Genomic DNA, 22,342 nt, shown 5'->3' with positions numbered 1-22,342 from the left:
AACCAGGTGCCAGGTGGTACGAAGTACTGTTTGCAATTCTGAAAGAGGAGAGATTCGAGGGGGGATATCAAGGGTTCTGTTTGGGACCCAGGGAGCTGGGCACACCTCAGTGGACAGGTTGGGGAGGCAGGGGAATATCTGAGCTGGGAGCTCGTGGGAGAGGTCAGAGCTGGAGACGTCAGCCGGCCAATGAGCAGAACACAGATATCCCAGGAGTGGATGAGATCGCCTCCAAGGTTTTGGTCTTCCAAGGCCACGTGGCACCACTGCCCCCCTGAAAACAGAAGTGCTTTGCTATAGACCCATTTCTCTGTATTTTCAAATGGGTGACAGTAAGGTTGGTGTCTGTGCACTTGTTCACGGAGCTTCGTCGTGCAGGAGGGCCTGTAGTCGTTTTCATTTTCGTCAAGCACGCGTGGTACTCCTCTGTCTTTCACGGAGGACTGCCTACCTAGCCAGCCACAGCTGAGAACCATGGAATCCTAGGCCTTGGTACTGAGAAGAGATGGGACAATTAAGGCTTCAGCTGGGAGAGTGGCCAGGAATGCTGATATTCTGTTCCTCATATGGGTAGCACCCCCAGCCCCACCGCCCAGAAAGGGAAAGAGAGATCTAAGAAACATTTCCGTGGCCCGTAGTGCATCAGGGGGCTGAAGTCAATGCATGGATGGCCGTGGTCATTTAAAAATCCCAGACTCACCTTCCCCGGCCTCCCAGAATAATCTTAATTGCATCCCCCCCACAATTCCTAATTAGTGTGGGCTCAAGACATGCAAATTCATTTCTGCATTAGCCTAAGAAAAACATAATTAAGAAGTTGTCTGGTGAAGGAAAGAAAAAGCCCATAATGTATTCCAGGGCCAAACTGCAGATGACTTTTGGACTGCACACGATTTCGAATTAGCCACACCACTGAATCTTCATTAGCATAGATAATCAAGACCCGGCTCCAGGCCCCGCCAATAAGTCTGGCTGAATCCCTGTGGCTTATAGGTCAAAAAAGGACTCAAAACCACTTACAGTCCCTCTGGAGGGTTGGGGTTCCAAACAAGATCAACTTTTAGGTGCCCAGTTAGTCAAATGAAGTCCTGGAGCAGCCCTTTGATGTTTATTAATTTTGTATGACCTTTCTGTACTGACTGAATTAATTCCTTAGTTTCATGTACCATAAAACCAATAGGCTTCTTCCCAGCCTACGGAAAATTCTGTTGCCTTTGACAATTTGACATGCATTTTTCTGTAGTGATAAAGAAAGGGGCTGACAGCTCGTTTAGTTAAAGGCTACAGGCAAAAACTACCCCCAGTTTCAAAGAGCAAATACTTTATGATATCAAGAGGACTCCACCAACAGACATAAATTAAATATTCATGCTGAGTTTCACAGAACTGCAACTCTTTGGAGCCAAGGAAGAGGTGAAATTTCTCCTAAGAACCATCATTGACATCCACAATTGTCAATCTTGGATATTCATTGAGGGTACTCCACAGCATTTTGTAATATTTTCAGAGTTTTCTCATCAGGGAAAGCAGTGCATCCCTGGATTTATAATTTCTGACACGCACAGTAGCCTGCTTTGAAAAAAAAAACAAAAAAGTTATGAAAGTTATAAAGCCACATTCTTAGTCCTGTGTCCTTAACATCTCCTACACGTTTTCGCTTTAGCTGTTGGGATCGGGTGATGTTTGCATCCCAGGCTGTTGGATCACACATGGGCTGGCAGTCTCGAAGCATCCACACAAGGCTTCCGAGATGCAGAGGCTCCCACGGCCAGCCACATTGCACAAAGGAGATGTGAACTGTGGTGGAAGGGAGAAGAGTCACTACTCTGTGCTCACCGAATGGGGCCCCAGAATTGCCTGTTCTAATGATTCAAGACAAACCAGAAATCCAGATGTCGGCATATCTCCCAAATTTTAAATATCGTGATCAATTGAAAAGGATTCAATCTGAACAGTTCAAGCAACACATTCCGTGGGCTGGATTCAGTTCCCGGAACCCTAGTGTGCGCTGATTTGAGTGGTGTCAGAAGAAATGGCCTTTGCAGAATGGAAGACATTGAAGTTCTCTGCCTTGAGGAACATCCTTCGGCCATAAAAGGAGTGAAGCCGCAGACACGGACGACAAGCATGGTTGGAGCCTGATGACGTGATACCTCTTGAACGAATCCGGTCACGGAAGACCGCGTACCGCGTGATTCACCCCCTCGGAAATGTCCAGAACTGGGAAATTCATAGAGATGGAACACAGATTAGCTCTGGCTTTGGGGCTGGGGCCAGGGTGGTGCTCCGAAGGGGAGAATACTCATAGGGTACACGGCTTCTTTTCAAGATGATAGAAATGGTCTAAAGTGGACTGTGGCGATGGTTGCACACATCTTCGAGTATATTGAAAAGTAATGAATTGCACACTTTAAATGGGTGAATTGTAGGGTATGTGAATTAAATCTCAATAAAGCTGTCCCCCCAATACAGCATTAACAACACCAAAAAACCGCCATACCTTGAGCAAGGAGCTGAAGTTTTCAGCACACAGAACCAATGCCCCGAAGTTTTGCTGTCACACCACACCCCTGCCCAGCCTACTGGACACATCCCCCTAAAACTCAACTCAAAAGTTAAACTTTTGGGGTGCCTGGGTGGCTCAGTCGTTAAGCGTCTGCCTTCAGCTCAGGTCATGATCCCAGGGTCCTGGGATCGAGCCCCGCATCGGGCTCCCTGCTCAGTGGGAAGCCTGCTTCTCCCTCTCCCACTCCCCCTGCTTGTGTTCCCTCTCTCGCTGTGTCTCTCTCTATCAAATAAATAAAATCTTAAAAAAAAAAAAAGTTAAACTTTTGTCTTATTTCTAGAAAATTGAGGATGATGGTAGTTCGCCTGTTCACTGAGCCTTTCTTCCTGCTGAGAAGGTCTGGGACATTCTTCCACATGTCCTGTTGCCAAGGATTAAAAAGGAACAAAAAAACCCCATTATTTTGTACACTCTTCAGTGCCATGATGTCCCATCAGCCCCAGGCTCACATTTAAAGTCAGGCATGTACTGTAGTCTCCTCTCTTCCTTGGAAATCCCACTTTGAAAACACTAATCTTACGGATAAAATTGGCTTAAAGTCTTAAACTCGTTAATATGCCTTTGTCTTTTTAATCAGGAGGAGGATAGACAGCCCATTTTGTGGGGACGGAGGGTTAATCCAAACCCCTCTCCTTAATACCATACAACTGAACACATGGGATTTATCCACATCATAAAGTGCTTTTTGAGAAACTACCAATGGAGTCTTTCTTTCTTTCTTTTTCTTTCTTTCTTTCTCCTTTCTTTCTTTCTTTCTTTTCTTTCTTTCTTTTTTTTTTATGTAGAGCCTGTTTGCTTAGCATCTCTAAAGAAGCTCATGTTATTTTTGTCATTTAGAGTCTTCCGTGGCAGTTAATGTAGTAAATAAAAATCTCTATTTGACCACATCCTTGAGGATGTCAAGAATGCTTGGCCAATTGGCTTAGCTGCTTACAGAGTTTGAACAGTGGCAGGAGCCTGGCCCGAGGATCCCCCCACAGTTACGTGCTCCTCCTGGAGGGGATTTCAGTAATGCGCTCTAATCAGCTTAAGGAGTTAATTAAACAGTTGTCACTTAGCTCCTTAATTCTGAAACTTGATGCGAAATAAGATTTGAAATTAGTTATGCAAAACTGAGCAGTGCTTTTGTGATACCCGATTTCTTCAGGTGGCACAGAATAAAGGAGGCATGGTTCCCAGACAGCGGGGGCCGCGGGGTGACCCGGAGAAATGGACTGGGGTCCTGGGAAAACATTTGCCTTGCTGGGGAGTGCAGGCAACCAGGCAAGAGTTCAAAATCTCGCCCTTTTTATCCAAAAGGGACCTCACGGTGAGGGGTGATTATCATCTACCAGGATAGAAGTCACCAACTGGAGCTTATAGGTCAACGTGCCCTGTAAATGTGTTTTGTTCAGAGTTCTCGGTGATTTTTACAAAAGGTGAGCCAAATGTGAAAATCAGGAGCTTTCACATAAAAATACCGATTCTTGGCTTCTCTTAAAAAATCAGGAAACGTGCAAACTTGGGTTTGTGTTCCTGCAAGGCAATATTTGGTAGAGCTAAAGTTGCCTCCTTCTGATTGAGCGTGCGATCCTGGCTCACCTGGTTATGGTTGAACTCAGAGTTTCGATGCCACGTCCCAGGTTACGTGTCTTGGCCAGGATGTGGTGGCGGTGTAGGCAGGAGCAGGCTGTATGAGAATTGCCCCATCCCTTGACATGCCCGTGTGCCCTTACCTGGTGGCTCTGAAAACCGCCATAAGAAAGGTGCAAATGAGCAGAAAACCTCAGGGTCCAAGCTGCATTGCCCTGGGGTCCTGCCCATAGGCTCCTCCAGAGATTTGCATGAGGCATGAACGCGGCCAAGAACTCATGATTCTCTGTGTCATCCAGCCATCCTGTGGCAAGCCCCTGTGTGCACCGGACACTGAACAGAACTCAGTGCCCAGGACAGCGGAGCCCTGGCTCGTCCAGGAGTGGACGCGGCCAGTGAGAATAACATGCAATCCACATCGCCCTTGAAAACTCCTCAGACCACTCAAAAAACACAATCTCTAAGCCTCAAAACCTCCGTTTTTCCTTCAGCATTGAAACAGGTCATCGCTCCTTGGTTGAGCACCACGTGAGGTGGTTGGCTCGTGCGTGGGGATCCTATGTGTGAACAATACACCCTGACTGCTCAAGTTCCCATCAGCGCTGTAAGAGGCTCCCCCTGTGGGTGGTGTGGGGTCCTGCCAGCTCCCGTGCTCTCCCTCCAGGACAGAGCCGGGGGTCACGGGAGCGCGTGGTGGTGATGTGTCCCGGCCTCTCCCCTTCCGTTGCTCCCTGCTTCTCTCCTTCCCCCTCCCCCCTTGCTTTATCCTCTTGCCAAGAACATACTGAATTCCTGTAAGTCGCCGCATGTTTAGGATACTGCTAATAATAACCAACCTCACTGAAAAACCGGTAATGCCAAGCACTGCTTGAACACTCGGCATGCCGCAACGTGCCCGCCGCCCCTCACAACGACTGTCCGAGGTAGATGCTATTCAGAACCCCGCTTTCCAGATGAGGAAAACGGCGGACAAGAGTTTAAGTAAGTCGCAGAGTCACATGCCTGGGGAGTAGCAAAGCTGGGGTTTGCGCCCAGGCAGCCTGAGTCCAGAGCCTTGTGGGGACCCATGAGCAGGCTCCGACCAGATGCCACTTAGATCTTTTAAGACAAGGAAGGTTGGCCCCAAGGGGGTGCGTAACGTGCCCAAGGTCACCTCGCCGTGCCCAGCGGGGCTCGTGCTGTTCGGGCTGGGCTCCCCTGCCGGCCCCTGCTTCCGGGGCGCTAGGCACGGCTGGAAGAAATCCTGAGCTCAGGTGGAGTGGAGAGTCGTCACGATGCCAACACGTGTGTTCTTCCACCCGCCACTGCCTCACGGGCGCCGTCCTCACTTGCAGCTGCTGACTCGGGCGTGTTTACAGTCCCCGTTGTAGCGACGTGGAGACCGACACGGCGCAGTCCCCAGTTTGCCTGCGGTCGCGGGCCTAGTAGGTATGGAGAGTCGGGTTCCACGTCACGCCGTCTGGCTCAGAGCCACGTTCCTCGCTCTGGACTCCGCTGCCTCCACATCATAGGTAATACCTCTAATAAACCAGAAACAGTAACGCTGATTATTTCCACCTGGAGGCATTAAGAAAGATGTAGCTTTTGAGTTGGGCCTTGAGCTTATTACCTTGGGATCATTTTTAATAGGAAGCTCCATTGGTATAAAAAACTACAATGTAAGAAATTTATTTATACTTTGTTTCGAAGGGTCCATGTACCTCGTACAGCCAGCCGGCTCTGGCCCCACGATGCCCTGTGCTCAATGGAAATCAAGGATTTCCCTCCTGCTTCTGCATTTTAAAAATTTCTCCCATCCTTTGGTGCGTGTATTTATTAAAACAAGCCCTGAATCTGGTAAAGGGAAAGCAGAAGAAGAGGTGATCAGTAACACCTGGACACAGAAATAGGAGGAGGAAATAGGATGGAGTCCTAGGACACAATTCAGCCCGGTTCTCGCGGTTGCCCCCCCCACCCACCAGGGGACATTTGGCGAAGCCCGGAGACATTTTCCATTGTCACAGCAGGAAGGAGGCCATTATTGGAGGCCCACTCATCTAGTGGGCTGAGTCCGGGGATACTGCTAAATATATAAAGTGCACACAATAGCCTGATAACAAGGAATTATCTGGCCCCAAACATCGGTAGCCTGGGGGCTGAGGAACCGCTCCGCGGTGAACCACATTTGTGTGAGTATCAGGGATCCATTATCAGTTTTCAGCTTCTAGATTCAACCTTTGTACAAAGCATGGGGGGCTTCATTATATTTCAGGCCGCAGTGTAGATGTTATCAACCTTGAGAGCATAAAAGTATCCACTAGGAAGGAGAAACGTTGGAAGGTCAGGGTGGCCGGAGGAACGGACGGGAGTCGGAGCGGGCTTGTATGGTGCGTGGGGGTTTGCGTGCGTGTGGCTGCGCCAGGGTTCTGGGAGTCGATGGGACTCGGCTCGGGGGCTTCTGCTGGGGCAGGGAGTCCCCTCAAAGGCTTCCTTGTGGACACATCTGGGGGGTGGGCGCCGGATTTCAGCCGTGGCCGTGGACCAGACCACCTGCGCTGGCCCCTCCGTGTGTCTGGACTTCTGTGCACCTTGGCGGCCGAGTTCCGCAAGCAAGCATTGCCGGGGAGAGAACCCGGTGGAAGCTAGATCAGCTTCTGTGGCCGAGCCTCCCAAGGGACACATTCTCGACGGCAGGCGTGGGTCCCCGGGGCCCCCAGAGCTCCCGCCGCTGCCCGGGAGGAGCGTCCAAGCCTCTGCAGACACAACCCCTCAGGAACCGACACATTATCTCCTGATTAGGGGTGTGTGTGCTTAAGTTATAAATAAAGCCAATGGGGGAACCAAAACAGGAATCTAATCATACTGGTTGAGAAAGGAGAGAGAGAGAGGAGATTTGAGCTGTCGTGCCAGGAAACCAGAGAATGGCTGAGCCGGCTGCATCAGAAAGGGTAGCGGATCGTGTTGTTGAGATGGATGAAGAGCCTTCCTGATAGTTAGATGAATCAAAAGTGGTTGCCCGAGGGGAACAAAATCGGGATAAGGAATGGGGATCAGGACGGCCTTTCGCGGCATTTTATGATAAACCTTTTCACATACGTGGTATTTTATCAATGAGGTTGCTTGACCTTGATAAAAATTTTTAATTCACATAGAAAAGAATAAGCACCATGCATCTGGCTCATTATCAACGGCTTCCAGGAGACAGCCTGCCCAGCGGAAGGCATGCGCCGTCACCAGCCTCGTGTGGGCTCGGCCCTGTGGCATCTCGCTGCTTCCCTGTGGGTGGAAGGATAATTTTATTTTACCTGGTATCACTGCTAACATGCAGTAATTCTCCGTACTATGCCACAGCCACGAAGCTGAGGGGCTGATGCACTTTAAAAACAGAGTGGTTTTAAATTCGTTTGCAGTGCAGGCCAAATTGACTGACGCTCCCCACTTGCTAAAAGCAGCTCACAGGTGCTCACTTCGGCAGCACGGAGACTAAAATTGGAACAACACAGAGAAGATTAGCCTGGCCTTCGTGCAAGGATGACACACCAATTTGTTCCATGTTTTTAAAAAATACAAATAAAGGTAAAATAAAAGAAGCACCCAGGCTATTTATAGTGATGCGGCATTATGGCTAATAGGATGTAGTATTTCTGGGGTCCTGTACTAGCTCTTCTGTTTCATGGGGCATGAATGAGAAACTGCAGCCCATCATCCACTAAGTGTTTGCTGTGGACCGGGGGCACAGGCTGAAATAACAGAGCTTGAACAAACAAGCAAAAGACAAGGACAGGATGACGAGTCATTATTGTATTCATCAGGTTATTGATCTTTGTTGGGAAATGCATTGAAAAGACTTAGGAAATTAAGCACAGTTGAGAAATCACAATGAGGAAGAGAGAAGCTGCGGAGATGTTCGGTTTCCGCACCGAGTTAGGCTGGGTCCGTGCAAGCTCATTACAACAGAAACCAGGAGAAGGAGGGCCAGCCATGCAGCACGTGGAGGAAATGTTGTTGGCTTCTCATACCTGAGCGGTCTGTTTTGGCGTGGGGCATATGACTCAGAATTTAGTGAATATTTTCATTGTTTGGAAACTGAAGTGGGGAAGTGTTAGGTATTAGTCAGGCTAGATTAGGTTAGAGTGCAGTAACAAGTAGCTCCAAAAGTCTCATTGCCTTAAGACAAAGAAAGCGTATTTAGTACTCTTGCTGCATGTGCTCTGTGGTTCAGTAGGAAGCTCTTCTCTGTACCGTGACCCGGGGTAACCCGGCTGGCAGAGGCTCTACCGTCTTGTGGCTGCACCATCTGGAACACGCAACCTCAGTCAGCAGGGCAGCTGATGAGAAAGAATGGGAATTGTGCACCCAAGCTTTATTCCCCCAACCCAGAAGTGACAGACAGCACCAACCCTCAGATGTAAATAGCTACAAGTGTTCACATGGCTCCGACTTCGAGGGGCCTGGAAAATATGTTGGTGCAAATGGCATATTTTTTCTGAGCCTTTCTTTCTCTTCCATAAACTGGAACCCACCCACACGGCACACCCATCAGCATCCGGACTGATCGGCCGGGCGTATCTTCTGACTGATCAGTACTCGTGCTATAGCACGTGCTTTAGGATTCCCCCCGACCCCAGTTTAAATATCAGCTTTGAGTATGATATAATTTGACAGGAGGAAAAAACATCACTTTTATACTGGATGTGAGCCTCTGTCTTTAACTGCGCGGAATACTGTTTTAATATGAAAACTGAATTCTTGCATCTTATGTCCCCTTGACATTTGATGTCCTAGAATTCTGTCTGCGGTGGACAGAGAATCGTAAGGTGCTACTTCTTTGTGTTGTTGGAGGTGGGGTCAAGAGCAGAGAGTAAATGATGCCGATATTATAAAATTTTAATTACGGAGAATTAATCGACTTAGCAAATATGTCTTTTTTGTACTTAAACACCAGGAAGATAGCAGAGCATGTCGCGTTGATAGAGGTTGTGGAAAACTCCGATTTGTAGCTGCCCAAAAGGTATTCTATGTTCTTACAGTCCCTTGCTGTGTAAATCTCGTGTTCTCTAAGTAAACTCCAAAAATCTGCTTTATTCAGAGAAGGAAGAGAACAGAGTGTCCCTGAGGGATTAGGCTTGTGATTTCGTCTCTGCCAATTAGATGTGCCCATGTGATGCTTTCTCTCCAGGGTGGGGAAGAGGGAGTATGTGGGGTTTGGGGAGCGGCAGAAAGGGTCTAAAACAATCTGCCCGACTTCCCAGCCTCCTAACCAGGGACAGAAGCAGCGATCCATGGCAGGCCCACTGAGTAGTTCCAGACCCTGATCTTGGGAGGTCAGCCGGACTCCGCTTCTTCAACCCGTCAACAATGCCGAGTCCTCCGCAAATCCCTTCCTGCTGAAATGAGCAAGAGCGGATTCTGTTGTCTGCAGCTAAGATCCTTGACTCACGCGGAATCTCTCAAAACCAAAAGGAGCAAATATGTGAGAAATGGGGCTCATATTCTATACAACAAATATATTAGCAATAGGGGAAGTTGCAGAGGTATCAAGAGGGGAGTAGTGATGTTGCCAGTCGTAGGTAGATCTAGCATGTGCCTGCTCCCAGGGCCTTGCAGTGTAGCCCCCCAGGTGGTGTGCATCCTGTCCCTGTGGTTCCTTGAGGCAACACCTGTCTGTTCTTCATTCCCTGAGGACCGGGTGGGATGCTGGTGGAGCGCTTGATACAATCTTGCTACGGGAGGTAAGCAGACAAGAGAAGAAGCATTGCTTCTGAAACCTGCGGTTTGAATCACTGTAAACTCCGGCCACAGGTCTCCATGCAAACAAGAATGCAGAGGCGTGTTCCTTTTTTAGGAAGTAAACACAATACTTGTCCCAGACTTTATCAGAGGGCGTTCTCTCCTGACATGTGAGAACTTTATAACCACCCGAGTCCATTGTTGGAGCTGCTGCCCCCCCTCCCTGACCTGGCCCATCTCCAGTCACATTTCCCCCCGGGGCTTCCCTGACATCCTGGGAGCCCTGCCAGGGGTGGCCTTGACACCCCCAGGGAAATGCATGCTTCCAGCCTGCGGTTGGACAATTCTGGGAGGCCAGCCCCCTGGAGACGCTAGCTCCCCGGGTCCCTTCTGCAGGCTGGACACCACCACCTCCCGTGGGCATTTTCCTCCTTCCCGCTCCTCATCCGCCACCTCCCACCACTTGCAAATAAATTAACGCCACCTAGAGCCGGTCCCAGGCTCTGTTTTCAGGGAGATTCAGACTAATGCAATATCCAATTTGCAAGTTGGCCAACTGAGGTTGATAATTGTTCAGAAATACTAAGTCTGCATCTCAATGAGAATTGGTAGGAAACCCAAAGGGTTTGACCACCTTCCTGGTCATCTTTATTAATTAGGGTTCCTTGTAAGCAAAACACATTGATTCTGGTTAAGTTTGGGTTTTGTTTTTTTTTTAAACTACTTTTGAGGTATGGTTGACATATATAAGCTGTGCATGTTTAATGCATATAACTCAGTGAGTTTGGGGATAAGTTTATACCCCCGTGAAAGTAGCACCATGATCGAGGCCACCTTACAAAATTTCCCTTACTATGATTATTGTATGTGTGTGTGTTGAGAACACTTACCCTCTAAAAAGGAGTTTAGTGAAAGAATATGGGCTGTCCCAGAGAACGGATGGCCCAGAGAAAAGGCAGGAACCAGGCCCTTCGTGGAAATGCAGGTAACAGGGAAATGACAGGTTTCCAGGCGCTGCTGATAGGGAATGAGATCCGAGCACCTGTGGCTCCTGCCCGCTTCCCTCGAATGGAATTCCCATGGGGGGGGCGGAGCAAGAGGCTGACCGTGTGGCCTTGGAGATGCCCCCCGGCTTCCGGAGGGGGAGAGGGTTGCTGTGTCTGTCCGTCCCAAGGAGAAGGGAAACCTTCCCCAAAGGATAATGATGTGCTGTTATGGAGAAGGGGTTGGGCAGGCAAAAACAGAAGCTTCCATCCCAGGGACTCAGAATAAACAACGTTATAAGGAGATCTGCCTCAGTATTGCCCTGAAGTCCTGTCTGGGGGCGAGCTTGTCCCCTTTCTCATGCCCTGGTTAGCGGCCCCTGTAGGAAATGCTTCCTTCGTGTGCATCTAAGTAAAGCAAGTTGCCAGTTAACTCTACTTCCCCTCCCTTGGAATGCCCGTCTTCCCGTTTCCTCTCGCAGGGAGTTTGGGGTATGACACTCTGGGCGTGGAGGTGAGGGACGGGGCCGCGGGCCACTGTGCCCCGGGGACTCTCACAGATGCAGGGCCCGCACCAGCTTCCCGCACGGCGGGGAAGAGTGACCATGCCCCCCGGGCGCCGCCACGTTTGTTTAATGGCACGTTTGCCCTTGTCTGCCCCCCTCCGGAGGGATACGCCAAGCCTACCTGGACGCTCTTGTTAGGAGGGAGCAGTGCTGCCGCGAACACCGTTCTTGCTGTTATTCCTTCCGACCTTCCTCATCTAGTTCAGACACGCGGCCCCGGCTCAGAGCCTGGCATGAAAATGGCACGTGATCTCCCAAGGGGCCATGGTCACGGTGAAGGCAAAAAAAATCGTTTTCGCCCCCCTCCTGAGGGACAAGAAGCTATTTGATTTGCTGGTTTCAGCCCAAGACCCGAGAAACAGGAGGGCCTCTTGCTGGCGGGTCGTATCAGACGGGACAGTGGTTATCTGAAGGCGAAAGGTTTAAATAAGCAAGATCTTAGCCGTGTCTCCTCTGCTGGGCGTTTGGAGGAAGCGTCCAGGATTGGTGTTGGGACACATCCAGCCGGCGTCCAGGTCCCTTCCCTTGGTTCCTGGGGCCACCGTAAGAAAGTACCACAAACGTGGCGGCTCTTGGGGAGAGTCCTTCCTTATCTCTTCCAGCTTCGGTGGCTGTTGGCATCCTAGATGTTCCTCGGCTTACAGGAGCATCACCCCGATCCCCGCCCGACCCTTCACAGAGCCACCTTTGGGGGCGGGGGTGGGCTCTGTCTGTGTCTTCTTATCTCATAAAGACACCAGTCATTAGGGGAGGGCCACCCTCATCCAGGACGACCTCGTCTGAACTTAACTCATCATAGCTGCAAAGCTCCTCTTCCCGATAGAGGTCACATCCTGAGGTTCTGAGTGGACGTGGATGTTGGGGGGACGCTGTCCACTCTGGGGCACCTGCCACCCACACCTGAGGCACCGGCCATTGTCATAAACTCTCCAATGCTGTTGACTCACTGAAACCCAGGCAGACACAGGAGGTGGGCACTGTGTTATCCTCATTCCATCGTTGAAGCTAATTAGGCACCAAGAGTCCGGTGAGCCATCCGAGGTCACCCACTGGGCAGTGTCAGAGGCTGGATTCGCACCCAGCACTCCAGCAACAGATTCCCTGCCCTTGACCCTAACGTGATGCTGGGCCATGTGGCTTTTAGCTGCATGTTTTCACCGTGGGGGTACAAGATACAGCCCCAAATCCAGGATCATCTGTGCTTGGCAACAGGAAGGGAAAACACAAAAGAACCTTCAGAATCTGCTTTTTTCACAGACTTTTTTGGAAGCCTCACCAAGTGACTTCCATTTATATCTCATGGACGAGAACTGTGTCACAAATGAAGGACAGCCCCCCGCAAAATGCAGTAATTTTAGCTGGGCATCTTGCAGCCTCAAACAAAATTGGGGTTTCGCTAGGAGGGCAGAAGGGCAGGTGGCCATCAGGTGGGTGACAAACCATCTCTAACACACAGATCAACCTCTGGGTGCGGTTTAGAAGGCCCCCAGTGTGATGTTTATCTGCCTCCATCACCTTCCTCCCCTCTGTTTTAAAGTTAATTTGGAAGGGTGATCGTGAATCAGTGACTATGTTCATGAAGCAGGAAATCAGGATGCTGGAAGGCATGAGGAAATTAAACAAACAAACCCTCTAATTCTGGTTCCAATCCATCAGACCTCTGGATGAGACATCATTCCTCAGTTTTATTCCTCAATCCTCCGCCCCATGCACGTCCCTTACACCCCAGCGCGGCACAGTGCCCTGGACCACCGTCCATCAGGAGCATCCTTGGAAAGCAGGGGAGGCTGCTTTGCCCACACACGCAGCAGGCTGGATGTGCCGGGGATGGTCGGCCCCGGGAGCGGCTCTCAGGAGGAGCTGTATAAATAACCCAGCTCACTCGCCCCTCCGTGGAACTATTTTTAGGTGTGTATTTTAGGTAATTTCCCTGCAAGGGAATGGGTGATAATGTATTTCCACCCATGGAAATATATAACACACATGGTGTATTTTGCAGCTCGGCTCAGTCCCTGCAGGACCAGCTCCAGCTGCCCACTGCGGTAACTGGTGGAGGCTCGCACGCCTTCCTGGCTGCCTCTTCCCGACTCCCCTACGGACACTTCTTGAACCCCCCCTACTAGGCCTCCCTGCCCTTGAATCCCTTCCTCGGCTGTTTCTAGAGGGGATCCAAGCTAAGATGGGAGCTGTCATTTCTCGGGCAAAATCAGGACACTCATTGTTTCCTTACAATAGATCATGAGTTGAATCCCAAGAGAGTATCTGTGGCCTCTCTTACGAGGTGGCCTCAAAGCACGGTCACCTTCTCCTCCCCTTTTTGCCTCCTCCTGGCCTCTGGAGAGCCTGGAGTTCTGTGGAGCTGTGGGGTACCCAGGGAGTCCTCTCTGCATGGAGCATGGGGCTGCCAGTGAGGACTGAGACGGTGCGTTCTCAAGACCTCCCTGCCTTGCTTTCCTCGCTCTGAGGGGCTGGGATGAGGGTGACCCATGGTGGTAAGGCAGCTGAGCTTTCCGGGGTTTGATGGGGTCAGATCATCAGCGCAGCTGTGTGTCGCATCTCAACCCAAACCAAGGCAAAGCGGGGCCCTCCCACCACCTCTCGCCTGGAGACGCGCCGTTCACCTCCCGGGGAAAGCAGAGCTACACCAGAGAGAGGGCTCGTGACGTTGAAGAACCGGGAATGCGCAGAGAAGGCAGGGGCGGCCTGACAGCTCCGTCCCCAATCCCCACGAGGTCTTGTAGGGAGAGCGATGCGTCCGGCCGGAGGCGCCCCCGACATCTGGACCGCACCTGCTCACCAGTGAGCCAAGCTCCGTCCCCAATCCCCACGAGGTCTTGTAGGCAGAGCGATGCGTCCGGCTGGAGGCGCCCCCGACATCTGGACCGCACCTGCTCACCAGTGAGCCCAAGCTCCGTCCCCAATCCCCACGAGGTCTTGTAGGCAGAGCGATGCGTCCGGCCGGAGGCGCCCCCGACATCTGGACCGCACCTGCTCACCAGTGAGTCCGGGGTTGGTCCTCGCTGTGCTGCCTTGAATGCACGGGCGCTTTAAAGGCCTTTTGGGTTTTATTGTTGGATGCTGCTTATTGTTCCACCAGGCACGGGCAAAATCGTTTTCCTCTTCCTGAAGCTGGTGTCCAAAGTCATAAAGCCATGCTCCCGCTCTGTTCTTTCCTTTGAGATGAGCCAGTTTGGGCCAGAGAGTTAAGCAGTGTTTTCCCACTTCTTCCCACAGTGTGAATGGTTCTCCTGGATCTCTACCCTTTCGGTAGGAACGTAGACACAAGTTCTCCCCCGTCCCCCACCCCCAGAGGCAGCGGGAAGTAGCACCACATTCTGACTTCATCCCTTCGTTCTTTTACTATGCTTGCGCCCAAAATAAAAGCGCATCAGTCTGGGAACTCACGGGGGGGCGGGGAACAAGCACATAATCAATGGGCATTTAGAAGCTTTTGCATATTGAGACAGTATAAGGCATGGTCTTTGAAATTCAGGAACATTCCAAACTGCGGTCTTTCTTTCAGAATTAAATAATAAAAAAAAAAAAAACGCATATATATAGTTTCACATTCAAATCTAAACCAAATGAGCTAATTATAAGATGAACGAGTCCTATAAAGGAAAAATAAGATCTTACGTAAGAAATATAAAGTTAACATAAGGAAAAGAGTTATGCAATGTTAGGATGATACATTTCCATCCCTTCCTCTGGCATGCTGCTAAATGGGAATTTGCGACTTCACATGAAAATCAAATTAGCAAGAACCTGTGCAAGCCTGGCCCTAAGAGAGACGGGTCTCCTAGCACCTGTCCAGGCGTCTCACTTCCTATCACCGAGGATAGGCCAGACAAGGTCGGACCTACAGAAGAAACTCCACGTTCACCCCGACACAGCCCCCCTCTCGGGGACACCACTGGCCCGCAGTTAACAGCATTGAGCAAGAATGCCATGGGCGAGAATTCGGGAGGCTAGTTGTACGGAGGCTGTGGGTTATATGGGGACTTTGATCTTTGTGTGATTGGGGGAGACAGTCCCTGCAGAGGGGAATGAGGCCCACTTCCAGTTCTTGGGGCTCAGTTTTCTCCATCTGAGAAATGGGTTCCTATGATCTCCCGGGGCCCTGTAGGAGGAACGGAAGAAGGGAGCGGTGCGCTGGGGACAGGTGCAGAATGAGGGCCGCCGCTCAGTGTCTGGGACATGCAGCCTGAGGCCCTGCGTCCATGCGCAGGACTAAGAGCCGGAGACCAGGGAGGCAGGCGTGTGGGTTCCAGTGCTTCGGTCGAGTCCTTAGCCACACGTCCTGCAGATGATGACTCGCTCGCTGCAGCTAGCCCTGTGCCAGGCAGGGGGGGGGAAGAAGGCAGGCCAGCCCCACAGAGCTTAGAGCCTGGAAGAGGGATCGCCAACCGAATAATTCTAAGTAAGACGGCAACGGTGTCGGATGCCCCAGAGGAGATTCCGTGCTTGTGTGTCCTGGGCTCTGGGGGGTCTGGAAGCAAATAACGAGGGCAAGCGGGGACATCCCGGGGGACACCTTGAGCTGAGCGACAGAGGAAGCGTTGAGCAGGCAAATGGCGGGTGGAGAGCCTGGCCAGACTCGGCACAAATCATGAATTTGCTCCCGCCCCTCCCCATCCTGTTCTCCTGAGTCCGGGCGGTGCGGGCGCTGGGGTCCCTTGTGGGGAGGCGGGGAGGCCGTCGCACAGGGGGAGGTGTGTGACCCCAAGGTGTGTCTGTCTTCCAGGAGGCGGAGATCCTGAACACCGCCATCCTCACGGGGAAGACGGTGGCCGTTCCGGTCAAGGTGGTGTCGGTGGAGGAGGATGGCGCCGTGACGGATCTGCTGACGTCCGTGGAGTGCCGGTCGTCCGACGAAGACGTCATCAAGGCAAGTGGACGCCCCCCGGCCCCGCCCCGAGAGTCCGTGGCCATGACCGCTGCGGGTCCTGGGCCCCCTCCCAGCCCATTCCCGTGGTGCCCCCGCTGGTATCCCGAGACCCTCCCCTGATCGGGATACAGAACCACTCGGGAGGCTGAGCCAGGTCTGCCAAGCTCCTGACCTTTCGTGTTTGCCAAGTGCCTGGGGCCTCGTCCCAGCCCCTGGGGAGGGCGGGGAGGGCTGCAGGGGCCGGGAAGGGGGGCCAGACCCAGTCTGGCGAGTGTGCGGCCGTGCCCTGGAGGCTTGTCTAGCGGGGAGAGTGTGTGCAGGGTCAGTGCGGGGGCCAAGCGTGCACTTAGTCACCCGCCCTGCGACGGACAGCCCTGGCCGAGGGAGGAAGAGAAGACTGGTCCCCACTCCCCCCGGCCAACCCAGGCCTGCTCTGCAGCTGGGGGGCCGTAGGGGGCAGCCCTTCATTTACATTCCCTGGACCCTTCTTTCCTGGCCTCTTCTCTCTCCTTATAATGGGATGCACAGATGAGGCGAAGCCGAGGCGTGCAGGGACATGCGTCGGTGGGGGCACTCGGCGGGGCACCTTGCAGCGCCGCCCTCAGCGGGGGATGGCCTTGTCGCGCTGCCGCCGCCTGGTGCCTCCTCGGAACCTGGGGACGGCGGGAGGGTTGGAGGTGCGCGCGACCCCTTCCCTCTGGGTCCCAGCAGCAGTCCGAGCTCGGTCACCCTGCTGGTGCTGGACGGGAGCTGCTAAGCCCTCTGCCCTGCCGGGAACTCCAGGGAGCGTGTCCACCCCCAGAAAGCAGTGGATAGACGCCGACTGAATCCCCACTAGGTGTTAGGTCCTCCGACGGCAGGACCACAGTCAGAGGCACGGCCCCTGTCCTGCCGTTGGCTGGAGAGAAGGCAGAGGTGGGAAGGAAGGTCGGCATCGTGACACACCCCTCACCCCTGTTCCAGAATCCCCTCTGCGGGGCGTGCAGGGCAGGCCGGGCCTCCCCGGGGCCCACACCAGTATCTTGGCTCACCCTGATCTCTCTCTCCCCGCACGTGCAGTCCTCCAGCAAATCTGTTGGCCGTGCCTTCCAAACGTGTCCCGGACCCGACCCTCCTCCAGGCCGTCCTGCCAGCCCCCAGCCCGCACTCCTGTCTCTCTCCCAGCCCTGGGCAGCGACCTCCCCGTGGGCTTCCCAGTGGCCTCCTCTCCCCCGTAGTCTGTTCTCGGTGCGGCAGCAAGAGGGATCAAAATGTCAGGCTGATGCTGTCCCTCCTCGGCTCGCAAACGTCCACACGATTCCCTCCCGTCTCGGAGGAGAAGCCAGAGTGATTGCGGGGACACTGAGTCCTGCCCACCTGCCCACCTGCCTGATCTCTGACCTCACTCTTGTTACGTTCCCGCTCGTTCTCGCGGTCCCAGCCACACCAGAGTCTTTGCCTTTCCTCTGACGGTTCAGGCACCCGGGCCCTCTGCTCCGAACCCCCTTCCCTGCAGGGCTGTGGGGTCCCTCGTTTCCCCTTCTCCCCAGCCTTTCCTGGGCAGTGTTGGTAAAGTTGTCGCACATTTCCACAGCACCGTCTTCCCCAGCCCCGCTCGGTTTTTATCCATTATATTTATTCATCTAAGTTATATGTGTGCAATATATATTCCTGTATTTTCACATATATATTTTTATTTTGCTTGGTTTATTGTCTGTCTCATGGGGATATAGGCTCTGGGAGGGCAGGGCTGTTTGGTTCTCTTCCTTCGCCGCTGTGCCCCGTCACCTACAAGCCTGGGCAGATAGTACGCGCTCAACAAATGTGTGGTGAATGAATGAGTGAACGGTGCAGTAATCAAGATGAGAAAGCATGTTGTTGAATCGCGAAAGCCTTCTTGTGGACATACTCACACCAAGACACTGAGGATGGGTCTGCCTGCGGTCGGCCAGATGACACACAACATGGAAACGCACTGCAGGCCGAGGGGACGGCGGGAACGAGGGTGGGGAGACGCGTTCTTGTGACAGGAGAGACTGCGGATTCCTGTGAAGGATGTTCGAGCGTGTTCTCACCAGCCTCCACTTGCCCTCCTTCTAATAGCAATGATGTTTTCTCCAGAAAATTCCTCTGTGTTTGGCACTTAATCTGTGCAACATAAATGGTGCCATGTCCACCCCAGCTTCTGATGGCTGGGTGACCCGGGGTGGCCACAAAGCACTGTGTCCCTTAGACGCCGTCATTGGCTCCGGGAGAGACCTGGTCCCAATGCCAGCCACGGAGGCGCCATCTGGAGAGTCAGGCTTTAAGTCTTATAAAGAAGGGTCCCCTCCTTTTGTTCTGGTTGCTAACCCCCCTTGACAAGACGTCCTGCGGTGACCAGATGGTACCACCTCCAGAAAGGGACCAACAGAGAAGCCGGAGCCACTCCGGGGAAGCCACATCCTCACCACAGCACCCGAGAGCCCAAGTCCCTCCAGACCACGCCGGACTTTCCCTGGACGTTCCTGGGAACGGATTCCTTTTGTGCAGAGCAGTCTGGGCTAGGCCGGTAATACCAGTCAGCAAAGAAGTCCACACTTCTCGCTATGCCCTAGGGAGTCCAGATTGACTCCAGTGATCCCGGGACTCACAAAATCACCTGCAGAAACATGGGAGCTCGAGCACATGCACCTGCAGCCCCGCAGATGGACACGCAGCCTAAAAGTCAGACCCCACAGCCACGCGGCTGTCTCTGTGCAGCTCCTGGGGTCACAGGTGCTGGGAGACTCCCTGGTATTTATAATACTTCGGTGTCTTTCGGACACTCTTCAGACAGAAAGCCCAGGGGTCCTTGGAGAAGAACCACATCCCCCTGCACTCCTGAAAGCCTCTGACGGCGTGGTCTGCTTTAAAGCTCCAGTCTTTTCATTGTTATTTGCTCTTTCTTCCTTTCCAGCCAGAGGTGGGATAAGCCTGTGTGTTCTGCCCCGTCTGTATCGAAACCTCCTCGCAGGAAATCCACTGGAAGAGGCATTCTCACTGAATTGTAAATCACATGAAGGCGTGTTAGCTTATGCTTCCCAAGGAGGCCGGGTCTTCAAAAGGCAACGATCTCTAATGGATGCATTTCGGATGTCAGCAGTAATATCCGTTGTGACTCTTAGGGGTTGGAAATAACAGGAAATCCCACCCACACCGACTTCAGTTTAAAAAAAAAATCAAAAAATGTTGTTGGCTGATGTAATTGAAAAGTCCAGAGTCAGGAGTCGTTTATGGTGGTTTTATTCAGAACTTCAAAAGACATCATGAGGACATTCTTTCTCTGCCCCTCCTCTCCCTCTGACTCTCTATATCTCTCTGTCTCTTTATCTCTGTCAGTGTCTCTCTATATCTCTCTGTCTCTGTCTTTCTATTTCTCACTGTATCTCTCCCTGTCTTTCTCTCTATCTCTGTATCTCTGTCTCTGTCTCTGTCTTATCTGTCTCTGTATCTCTCTGTCTCTGTGTCTCTGTCTTTCTGTTTCTCTCTGTATCTCTCCCTGTTTCTGTCTCTCTGTCTCTGTCTCTACCTCTATCTGTCTCTGTCTCTCTATCTCTGTCTGTCTCTGTCTATCTCTCTCTGTCTCTCTGTGTCTCTCTCTGTGTCTCTGTCTCTCTATCTTTCTCTTTCTCTCTCTCTGTCTCTCTATCTCTGTCTTTGTCTATATCTCTGTCTCTCTGTCTCTGTCTCTCTGTGTCTCTATGTCTCTCTGTCTCTGTCTCTCTACCTCTGTCTCTGTCTCTCTCTGTTTCTCTCTCTCTGTCTCTCTGTCTCTGTCTCCGTCTCTCTGTCTCTCTGTCTCTCTGTCTCTGTCTCTCTGTCTGTCTCTGTCTCTCTGTCTCTCTCTGTCTCTCTGTCCTGTATCTCTACCTCTCTCTGTCTCTGTGTCTCTCTGTCTCTCTCTCTGTCTCTCTGTCTCCATCTCTCTGTCTCTGTCTCCGTCTCTCTGTCTCTGTCTCCGTCTCTCTGTCTCTCTGTCTCTCTCTGTCTCTGTCTCTGTCTCTCTGTGTTTCTCTCTCCGTCTCTCTGTCTCTGTCTCTCTGTCTCTGTCTCTCTGTCCTGTATCTCTACCTCTCTCTGTCTCTCTCTCTGTCTCTGTCTCTCTCTCTGTCTCCGTCTCCATCTCTCTGTCTCTGTCTCCGTCTCTCTGTCTCTGTCTCCGTCTCTCTGTCTCTGTCCTCAGCCCCCACCTGCAGACAGAGCTGCTTCTGGGTTCTCCGCTCACAGGCTGCCCCGTGGGAGGAGAGGGTCCCTGGGGCCTGGCTGGAACCCCACAGGAAGGAGAGCAGACCTCCCAGGCCAGTCCTGGGACCGGCTCTGTTGGGGACCCACTCAGGGGCCCCCGACCCCCGAGCCCAGCGCTGCAGCCCCAGCACCCTGACCCCTGAGTGCCCAAAGCCTCATCACCCAAGCACATGATCTGCAGAGGCGAGGCGGGCAGGGGGGTGGGCTTTGGAGACGCTGGACCGGAGAGCTTTGGGGGTGAGGGAGTCGCAGGAACGGCCAGAGTGGTGCCGCGGGCGCTGCCGTGTCACAAGCATGGGAGAGGGACGGCCGGCAGGGGTGTCACCCGAGACGCTCTGGTCCCAGGCGCTCGCCAGGAGCTCCTACATAGACTGGCACCCGCCCCGTGCCGCCGCCGCACCCCGACTGCCCCCAGGCTGTCCCAGCTGGACCCGGTGAGCCTGCCTCCCCACCGTGCGGTGCCCCCCAGCTCAGGGCCCAGCAGACACACCAGCTGGGAGCTGACAGGGTCTCCCAAGGCTGGTCCCAGCAGAAGGGAGCCGCCGGCCTCTAAGGGGACGCGGGGAGACGCGGGTCGGGCTGCGTAGACGAGCGGGAGGCGGGGAGAGGGCAGGCTCCCTGGTGTGGCGCTGGGTGTGCGCCTGCCGGTCGGCTGCTCCCGGTGGGGCCACAGACCAGAGGGAGCCGTGGGTGCGCACGGAGCCGCCGCGGGCGGGGGGCGGGGGGGCGTTCGTCCTGTCGTCACGCCCAGGCTGTGGTCCTGCTCCTCGGGGCAGCTTGGTGGCTTCTCCCCAGGAGTTCAGCCAAATGGCCGTGTAAATAGCCCTCGAAGGAACGGGCGTTAGTAGGGATTAAGGCTCCTCACCGTCCCCACTGCCCCCTCTGAGGACCTGGGTCCCCTGCAGGGGGGGACGAGCTGGGGAGAAGCAGCTCAGCCGCGGAACCCTGTCACCTGCCGGGTAGGGGCGTGAAGCCTCCAGCGCCCTGCTGTGGGGGACACACCTGTGTGGGTGAACTGAGCCCTCTGAGGCTCCGGGGCCCAGCGGGACCTCCCAGCTCAGCCCTTCTTCAACCCGCCTGGTCAGCAAGGAAGTCCCCACATCAGGACATTAGGAATCTGTAGCTGCTGAGTGGGGTGAACCCCTCAGTGAGGTGCTGGGGATGCATCCGAAGGTGGGGCAGGAGAGGAAGGAAGGAAGACAGCCTGGGGGCGGCGGCGGGGCTTTCCTCAGCTACTGTTTCTTTTATCCTCTGTTTGGACGCCAAATAACGGTGTTCCTTGCCTGAAACTGACTTCCTAAGGCCAGAATTTATTATCGCTTGATTGAGAACCGATGTTCGGGTTTATGGGCAACAACACTTCTCTTCCCCATACACAGGCCCAACTCCTAGATTCCAGCCATTTTCCTCTGTGTCTGTCAGTTTTTAAACATAAAGCGTCCTTTCAGCATTGCTGGGGGGCCCTTGACTCCCGCTACGGGTTACAGTCGGTAGCCGTGTTACCCCAATAATAGAAACGGTGTTTGAATGTGTATTGGGCGCTCCTTACAGAGCAGACCAGCATCCACGTCTTTAATCCTCGCAACAATGCCATGCAATAAGTAGCAATAAGTATTATTTTTTTTTCTGCATAAGAAAATTGAGACAATGAGAGGTTTTTTGTTTTTTTTTTTAATTGTGACAAAATACATATAACATAAAATGCACTGTCTTAACTACTGCTAAGCATACAGGTTGGGGTGTTAGGAGCATTCACAGCTTGTCCATCGCCTCCAGCACTCCGGTCATCCTACAGAACTGAAGCTCTGTCCCT

At 52.9% G+C, this 22,342-nt stretch overlaps 1 protein-coding gene and 1 non-coding gene across 4 annotated transcripts in view; both read left to right on the top strand.

Annotated features, from left to right (window-relative positions):
- TMEM132D (transmembrane protein 132D) overlaps positions 1–22,342 on the top strand; it is a 553,830-nt gene that overhangs the window by 451,080 nt on the left and 80,408 nt on the right. For all 3 annotated transcript variants that reach the window (XM_078061121.1, XM_078061122.1, XM_078061120.1), the window contains one exon: positions 16,141–16,284. In XM_078061121.1, coding sequence (XP_077917247.1) covers positions 16,141–16,284 — 144 coding nt within the window. The remainder of the gene's footprint in view (positions 1–16,140; positions 16,285–22,342) is intronic.
- Positions 7,577–7,676, top strand: LOC118554925 (U6 spliceosomal RNA). The gene has a single exon (XR_004926717.1). It is a non-coding gene; the product is annotated as a U6 spliceosomal RNA (small nuclear RNA).

The sequence above is a fragment of the Halichoerus grypus genome, chromosome 13 (genome assembly GCF_964656455.1).
Source record: "Halichoerus grypus chromosome 13, mHalGry1.hap1.1, whole genome shotgun sequence".
NCBI classification, from domain to species: domain Eukaryota; kingdom Metazoa; phylum Chordata; class Mammalia; order Carnivora; family Phocidae; genus Halichoerus; species Halichoerus grypus.
This window is presented reverse-complemented; position numbering and strand designations above follow the sequence as displayed.